The 8,720-nt window shown below is 62.4% G+C and overlaps 1 protein-coding gene across 2 annotated transcripts in view; it reads left to right on the top strand.

Moving 5' to 3' along the window:
* The first annotated feature begins 769 nt into the window (after positions 1 to 769).
* YTHDF3 (YTH N6-methyladenosine RNA binding protein F3) overlaps positions 770 to 8,720 on the top strand; it is a 39,299-nt gene continuing 31,348 nt past the window's right edge. For both annotated transcript variants that reach the window (XM_066578281.1, XM_066578280.1), the window contains exon 1: positions 770 to 1,169. In XM_066578281.1, coding sequence (XP_066434378.1) covers positions 1,146 to 1,169 — 24 coding nt within the window. In that variant the 5' untranslated portion in view covers positions 770 to 1,145. The remainder of the gene's footprint in view (positions 1,170 to 8,720) is intronic.

Genomic DNA, 8,720 nt, shown 5'->3' with positions numbered 1-8,720 from the left:
TTCAGCTCCTCTGACAGTAACGAAAAACGGAAAACCAAAATAGTGATGTGAGCGCGCCCGCAGGCCGCATGGCGGAATCTGATGTGGGTTTTTCCACGGCTATTTCCGTCACGTTTTGTCACGGATCCCCATGTGGATTTAGCCCTGTCAATGCGCAAAATGCAGAATGATGCAAAGAACTGATCTGTCACGTCTCCAAGTGGATCAGCGTGGAATTGCGCCAGAATTTCTGCGTGTGGGTTTTGCCCACGGACCGAGTTAAATTCGCATGCAGCTCTGCAGCACAATACGTGGCAGAAATGTAGCGGATTTCTGCTGCGATTCTAGAGGCAAAATCCGTGTGTTATCCCACTCGCCATGGAAATAGCGGGTCCACAGTGCCGTATCCTGGCGGAGGGGTAAGTACTGTGTACTTTATTAGTTTACTAGTCAGCTCCATGGGAGGTAAGTTGTTCTGTATTCAGACAACCCCTTTAAGATCCAAATGACGCCATGATGGAGTAATACACTAATTGGGGTCTAACAGGCAGCAAATTTGTAAGTTTATTAATGCAAATGTATTTTCTAGGTCAAAAAAGGGCCATTTCAGGAGCCCAGCTGGACACATGGCCTGTCCTCCCAGAGGTACGGCCACAGTACAGCGAGCTGCGCAGCCGCAGACGTTTTTCCCGGCGCTCACCGCTCTGTCCGTCACGTGCTCCCCTAGTCCCGCAGGAGAGCCCCGCCCACCCCGCGGTCACATGACAGGGAAGTGGTTGTGGATTGACGTCACGGCGGAAGGTCAGGGGGAGCTTCTGAGAGGAAGTGAGAGTGCGAGGCCTCGTCCGCCATTGTGGAGCAGAGAGCCCGTCCAGAGCGGGAGTGAGAGCCGGGGGGCGAGGAGCGCCAGAGAGAGGAGGCCGCTCCCCCTGTGTCCCGCAGCCGGACACACACATACACGTCCCTCTGTAGCTCCGTCTCGCACTTCTACACGGACGCCCGGCGGCACGAATGTCTGTGTAGCCGTATGTGTACGGCGCTGTACCCGTCCGTGTGTGTGTGTGCCCGGCGCCGCCTCCGCTAGACGCCCGTCCCGCCGCCCCGCAGACGTGTAGAGGCTCCCAGGCAGGATCCAGGCGGCTCCATCACCCGCGGCTCACAGGAGAATGTCTGCCACCAGCGTGGACCAGGTAACCGGGGGCGGCGGCTGTGGGCGGGGGGCGAGGCGCTTGTAGTGAGTGCTGTGCATCTCTAGCCCTGAGCCCTGTCGTGCAGCATCGGCTGCATCACTAGCGCCGACCCCGATCGTATAGTACTAGCGCTGAGCCCGAGCCCCGTCGGGTTGCGCCGGCTCCATCCCTAGCGCCGAGCCCCGTCGGGTTGCGCCGGCTCCATCCCTAGCGCCGAGCCCCGTCGGGTTGCGCCGGCTCCATCCCTAGCGCCGAGCCCCGTCGGGTTGCGCCGGCTCCATCCCTAGCGCCGAGCCCCGTCGGGTTGCGCCGGCTCCATCCCTAGCGCCGAGCCCCGTCGGGTAGCGCCGGCTCCATCCCTAGCGCCGAGCCCCGTCGGGTAGCGCCGGCTCCATCCCTAGCGCCGAGCCCCGTCGGGTAGCGCCGGCTCCATCCCTAGCGCCGAGCCCCGTCGGGTAGCGCCGGCTCCATCCCTAGCGCCGAGCCCCGTCGGGTAGCGCCGGCTCCATCCCTAGCGCCGAGCCCCGTCGGGTAGCGCCGGCTCCATCCCTAGCGCCGAGCGCCGTCGGGTAGCGCCGGCTCCATCCCTAGCGCCGAGCGCCGTCGGGTAGCGCCGGCTCCATCCCTAGCGCCGAGCGCCGTCGGGTAGCGCCGGCTCCATCCCTAGCGCCGAGCGCCGTCGGGTAGCGCCGGCTCCATCCCTAGCGCCGAGCGCCGTCGGGTAGCGCCGGCTCCATCCCTAGCGCCGAGCGCCGTCGGGTAGCGCCGGCTCCATCCCTAGCGCCGAGCGCCGTCGGGTAGCGCCGGCTCCATCCCTAGCGCCGAGCGCCGTCGGGTAGCGCCGGCTCCATCCCTAGCGCCGAGCGCCGTCGGGTAGCGCCGGCTCCATCCCTAGCGCCGAGCGCCGTCGGGTAGCGCCGGCTCCATCCCTAGCGCCGAGCGCCGTCGGGTAGCGCCGGCTCCATCCCTAGCGCCGAGCGCCGTCGGGTAGCGCCGGCTCCATCCCTAGCGCCGAGCGCCGTCGGGTAGCGCCGGCTCCATCCCTAGCGCCGAGCGCCGTCGGGTAGCGCCGGCTCCATCCCTAGCGCCGAGCGCCGTCGGGTAGCGCCGGCTCCATCCCTAGCGCCGAGCGCCGTCGGGTAGCGCCGGCTCCATCCCTAGCGCCGAGCGCCGTCGGGTAGCGCCGGCTCCATCCCTAGCGCCGAGCGCCGTCGGGTAGCGCCGGCTCCATCCCTAGCGCCGAGCGCCGTCGGGTAGCGCCGGCTCCATCCCTAGCGCCGAGCGCCGTCGGGTAGCGCCGGCTCCATCCCTAGCGCCGAGCGCCGTCGGGTAGCGCCGGCTCCATCCCTAGCGCCGAGCGCCGTCGGGTAGCGCCGGCTCCATCCCTAGCGCCGAGCGCCGTCGGGTAGCGCCGGCTCCATCCCTAGCGCCGAGCGCCGTCGGGTAGCGCCGGCTCCATCCCTAGCGCCGAGCGCCGTCGGGTAGCGCCGGCTCCATCCCTAGCGCCGAGCGCCGTCGGGTAGCGCCGGCTCCATCCCTAGCGCCGAGCGCCGTCGGGTAGCGCCGGCTCCATCCCTAGCGCCGAGCGCCGTCGGGTAGCGCCGGCTCCATCCCTAGCGCCGAGCGCCGTCGGGTAGCGCCGGCTCCATCCCTAGCGCCGAGCGCCGTCGGGTAGCGCCGGCTCCATCCCTAGCGCCGAGCGCCGTCGGGTAGCGCCGGCTCCATCCCTAGCGCCGAGCGCCGTCGGGTAGCGCCGGCTCCATCCCTAGCGCCGAGCGCCGTCGGGTAGCGCCGGCTCCATCCCTAGCGCCGAGCGCCGTCGGGTAGCGCCGGCTCCATCCCTAGCGCCGAGCGCCGTCGGGTAGCGCCGGCTCCATCCCTAGCGCCGAGCGCCGTCGGGTAGCGCCGGCTCCATCCCTAGCGCCGAGCGCCGTCGGGTAGCGCCGGCTCCATCCCTAGCGCCGAGCGCCGTCGGGTAGCGCCGGCTCCATCCCTAGCGCCGAGCGCCGTCGGGTAGCGCCGGCTCCATCCCTAGCGCCGAGCGCCGTCGGGTAGCGCCGGCTCCATCCCTAGCGCCGAGCGCCGTCGGGTAGCGCCGGCTCCATCCCTAGCGCCGAGCGCCGTCGGGTAGCGCCGGCTCCATCCCGAGCGCCGAGCGCCGTCGGGTAGCGCCGGCTCCATCCCTAGCGCCGAGCGCCGTCGGGTAGCGCCGGCTCCATCCCTAGCGCCGAGCGCCGTCGGGTAGCGCCGGCTCCATCCCTAGCGCCGAGCGCCGTCGGGTAGCGCCGGCTCCATCCCTAGCGCCGAGCGCCGTCGGGTAGCGCCGGCTCCATCCCTAGCGCCGAGCGCCGTCGGGTAGCGCCGGCTCCATCCCTAGCGCCGAGCGCCGTCGGGTAGCGCCGGCTCCATCCCTAGCGCCGAGCGCCGTCGGGTAGCGCCGGCTCCATCCCTAGCGCCGAGCGCCGTCGGGTAGCGCCGGCTCCATCCCTAGCGCCGAGCGCCGTCGGGTAGCGCCGGCTCCATCCCTAGCGCCGAGCGCCGTCGGGTAGCGCCGGCTCCATCCCTAGCGCCGAGCGCCGTCGGGTAGCGCCGGCTCCATCCCTAGCGCCGAGCGCCGTCGGGTAGCGCCGGCTCCATCCCTAGCGCCGAGCCCCGTCGGGTAGCGCCGGCTCCATCCCTAGCGCCGAGCGCCGTCGGGTAGCGCCGGCTCCATCCCTAGCGCCGAGCGCCGTCGGGTAGCGCCGGCTCCATCCCTAGCGCCGAGCGCCGTCGGGTAGCGCCGGCTCCATCCCTAGCGCCGAGCGCCGTCGGGTAGCGCCGGCTCCATCCCTAGCGCCGAGCGCCGTCGGGTAGCGCCGGCTCCATCCCTAGCGCCGAGCGCCGTCGGGTAGCGCCGGCTCCATCCCTAGCGCCGAGCGCCGTCGGGTAGCGCCGGCTCCATCCCTAGCGCCGAGCGCCGTCGGGTAGCGCCGGCTCCATCCCTAGCGCCGAGCGCCGTCGGGTAGCGCCGGCTCCATCCCTAGCGCCGAGCGCCGTCGGGTAGCGCCGGCTCCATCCCTAGCGCCGAGCGCCGTCGGGTAGCGCCGGCTCCATCCCTAGCGCCGAGCGCCGTCGGGTAGCGCCGGCTCCATCCCTAGCGCCGAGCGCCGTCGGGTAGCGCCGGCTCCATCCCTAGCGCCGAGCGCCGTCGGGTAGCGCCGGCTCCATCCCTAGCGCCGAGCGCCGTCGGGTAGCGCCGGCTCCATCCCTAGCGCCGTCGGGTAGCGCCGGCTCCATCCCTAGCGCCGAGCGCCGTCGGGTAGCGCCGGCTCCATCCCTAGCGCCGAGCGCCGGCTCCATCCCTAGCGCCGGCTCCATCCCTAGCGCCGGCTCCATCCCTAGCGCCGGCTCCATCCCTAGCGCCGGCTCCATCCCTAGCGCCGGCTCCATCCCTAGCGCCGGCTCCATCCCTAGCGCCGGCTCCATCCCTAGCGCCGGCTCCATCCCTAGCGCCGAGCGCCGGCTCCATCCCTAGCGCCGAGCGCCGGCTCCATCCCTAGCGCCGAGCGCCGGCTCCATCCCTAGCGCCGAGCGCCGGCTCCATCCCTAGCGCCGAGCGCCGGCTCCATCCCTAGCGCCGGCTCCATCCCTAGCGCCGGCTCCATCCCTAGCGCCGGCTCCATCCCTAGCGCCGGCTCCATCCCTAGCGCCGGCTCCATCCCTAGCGCCGGCTCCATCCCTAGCGCCGGCTCCATCCCTAGCGCCGGCTCCATCCCTAGCGCCGGCTCCATCCCTAGCGCCGGCTCCATCCCTAGCGCCGGCTCCATCCCTAGCGCCGGCTCCATCCCTAGCGCCGGCTCCATCCCTAGCGCCGGCTCCATCCCTAGCGCCGGCTCCATCCCTAGCGCCGAGCGCCGGCTCCATCCCTAGCGCCGAGCCCCGTCGGGTAGCGCCGGCTCCATCCCTAGCGCCGAGCCCCGTCGGGTAGCGCCGGCTCCATCCCTAGCGCCGAGCCCCGTCGGGTAGCGCCGAGCCCCGTTGTGATCTATGTACGCTCTGGGGCCATAAATCTTGGTGCGGAAGCTGTCCATCTACTACTATCCCCATCATCTCTGTACGCTTCGTCAGTCACACTACAGATGGCCAGTACTTCCCCTCCGTCACGGCTGCTGCGTTCCATTCGCGGGGCGCACCCTGTAATCCCTGCTCCTACACGGCACACCTGTAGGCTGAAGGGGTGCCCCCTACTGATCAGCGGGGGTCTAGCGCTTAGGATCCCTGCCGATCAGCTGATCCTCCAGGCCAGTGTCCCGATGACCGCAGGAACTGGAATAGTCTGTTTCACTCCCATCAAAACCGGTGTGAGTGCTGCCAATCATTATGACTCCTCGCTGCGGTCAGGGCTACACATGCGGCGCTAAGCGCAGAGAGGAGCCATTGCAGTAGGAGTGAAGCCTGCTATTATAGAGAAGTCTGCAGCGGAGATGGCGGTACAGCTGACATGCCGCGCCGCACGTCAGTTTCTGTGCAACGGCCTGCTGGCAGCGTGTGAAAGAGATTTTTGCAAATCTCATCCGCTTTGCTGCTTGGTCTCAGGTTTAAAAAAAGCATCCTGCCCTGAAATGTGCAATAACCCTCCATAAAGCGATATCGGATGCGTGAGGTCCAGCATTATCGCCTCTTCAGCACAGAAATGTGTTAAATCCCAGCGATTACAGCGCAGTTCGCACTAGCGTATTTACAAAAATAAAAGTAAAACGGATAGCTTTTTTTTTTCCTTCTTTTAGGCCTCATGTCCACGGGGAAAATTAAGAATTAAAATCCGCAGCGGATTTTAACTCTTCTCCCGCGCGCGGATCCGCACCCCATAGGGATGCATTGACCACCCGCGGGTAGATAAATACCCGCGGATCGTCAATAAAAGTGATTTAAAAAAAAATGGAGCATGAAAAAATCTGGACCATGCTCCATTTTCATGCGGGTCTCCCGCGGGGACGGCTCCCGCGGGCTTCTTATTGAAGCCTATGGAAGCCGTCCGGATCCGCGGGACACAAAAATCATATTTTACTTACACGCTCCGGTTCTTCTCTTCGGCGCCGCGCCATCTTCTCTCAGTCGCGGCCGGATCATTTTGCTTCGGCCCGGCGCATGCGCGGGGCACGTCACCGACGTCATCATGCACATCCGCCGAGCCGAAGAATGAAGATCCGGCCGCGACGAGAGAAGATGACGCCGCCGCGAAGAGAAGAAACGGAGCGGATGGGAGGTGAGTTTATTCTCATTTATTTGTATTTTCAGCCCTCATGTCCGCGGGGCAGGAGGGACCCGCTGCAGATTCTACATGTAGAATCCGTAGCGGGCCCGATTTTCCCCGTGGACATGAGGCCTTAATCTATTGAGTAGAATGTTCAGGTTTTTTTGGACTTGGAAAAAAGTTAGTTTTGGTCATTACATCACTTGATATCATTGTGTCCTTACCTGTATGAGCCAAACTAGAGCGGAATGGAACACGGGCACCGAGCGGCCGTCACATCTGGAGATGATCGTCAGAGCCTTATGCTCCTTCTAGCCCAGCCAAGCTTTTGGTCCAATCTTAAGAACTGCCAATTGCAATGTGTGTCAATCAGCGCTCATTTCATGTTTCTTGCACACAGGCTGAGAAGCGACATATGGGCGTGAATGATTATAATTACTGTCCCGTGCCCCATAGGCCAGTTATTTATTTCCCCATTCCCATGGAGGGATGTATAGCCAAGTGGCGAATGGTTTTTATGATCACTAAAACTGATCAGCTAAAGAATGAGCACTTGCTCGCTTGTTGGCTGATTGTTGGTCTTTTCCCAAGCCCAACTGTTGGGTGAACAGATTTTTGCAGGAACGTTTGGGCCAGGTCATTGGCCGTGTAAAATTGCTGTTACCTTTTAAATTCTGTGACGTCTCTGAAAGAATTGTCTGGCCGCTGAATAGTCAGGTTTGAGTCCCGGGGTAGTTAAACGGAATATTGTGTGCAACTCTAAATAGGGGCTGTCTTATAAAGAGAACTTTTTTTTTTTTTTTTCAAACCTAAAGCTGGCATGCTGATCTGTTGTCAGCAAGGGGAAGCTGTGCCCACCCATACACTGCCCACTGAATGTAGACTTGACCTTGAAATACATAGGTATGGTGGGTCCACTGCAGTTAGAGGGAGGGGTTGTACCAAGATGACTGACTGCATGGTGGATTTGAATTGCGGAATCCGCAGCAAATACTTCCCATAGCATGCTATGGAAAAGTGATTCTTCACGCACATGAGCGGAAACCAATTGCAGTTTCCACTCGCAGATGAAAAATCACAGCATGTTCCACTTTTCTGCGGTGTCCGCATGGACGGCCTCCATTGAAGTCAATAGAAGCTGTGCAGACCATCAGCAGTACAGAGGATCCAAGATAACAGGTACACGCGGCACCCGCTGCTGCCACCGCTGCCGGGGCCGGATGTGGAATCTGGCTCTGCCGTGTGCATGCGGTCATAAAGTTACCTTCTATCCACAGGCTAGGGAATAACTTTAATTGGTAGGAGTCAAACCACTAGGATTGCATTGATCCCAAGAATGGGGGTCCTGGCGGTCCCCCAATGAATGGAGCAGAGGACACACATGAACATCAGCATTCTATTTATTTCAGCAACAATGCCAGAAACTGCCAAGTACAGGCGCTTGGCAATCTCTGGCGCCGTCATTGAAATGAATGGCGTGGCAGTTCACCTGTATGTATTGCAAATTACGGTGGCTCGGTGCGCTCCGACACTCATTGAAATGAATGGAGCAACGAGGCTCATGTCCTTTCCATTCATGCAGAGCCTGTCGGGATCGGGGGGTGGGGCCCAACAGTCAGACCTCCACTGATTATAAAGTTATCCTACCCTGTGGATGGGGGATAATTTTGAAAGGTGCTTCCGCTTTTGGTGCGGATCCACGGCAGGTTTCATCTCCATTGAAAGGGTGAAATCTGCAGATCTGCGTCCAAATCGGCCGTGAGGATAGGTCATAAATAAGTCCCGGACAATCCCATTAAACATATATGGACAGTGAGGTAGAGCAAAACAAGGATCCTCTAGGTTGAACAGATTCTTTTTGGAGGTAAGTGATGACATTAGGTTTTCTTTAGCTGACACGTTACTCTATAGGTGGTCATACACACTGGATAGAAGCAGGTTGGACAACTGTTGAACGAGCAATCGCCTAGGGAGCAATAGATTCACAGAAGCAGCAATACACTTTTTGGTCCATATTGGCTACTAGGGTTGTTCAAACTGGCCACACATGTTCAGTGACCGCGGGCAATGGCTGGACTTTCATAGATGCACCTACAATTACGAGTGGCGGTCACTACCCAGGGGTTGGAGCAGCAGCTTCTGCTCCGACCCCCGGGGTGTTCTGGAAAACAGCTTTAACTTCTAATATTATAGAAACCTCTCAAAAGATGGTAGGCGTGAATATCCGTAAGTTGGGTCTGTCCTCGGTTATCAAAATGAGAGACCAAGTGGTACTGAGAAATTCTTTAAGGCTTATTAACGTTTCCTTAATTCTGCCT

The sequence above is a fragment of the Eleutherodactylus coqui genome, chromosome 9, assembly GCF_035609145.1.
Source record: "Eleutherodactylus coqui strain aEleCoq1 chromosome 9, aEleCoq1.hap1, whole genome shotgun sequence".
In the NCBI taxonomy this organism is placed as follows: domain Eukaryota; kingdom Metazoa; phylum Chordata; class Amphibia; order Anura; family Eleutherodactylidae; genus Eleutherodactylus; species Eleutherodactylus coqui.
The sequence above is the reverse complement of the archived record's forward strand: the minus strand, read 5'-3'. Positions and strand labels throughout refer to the sequence as shown.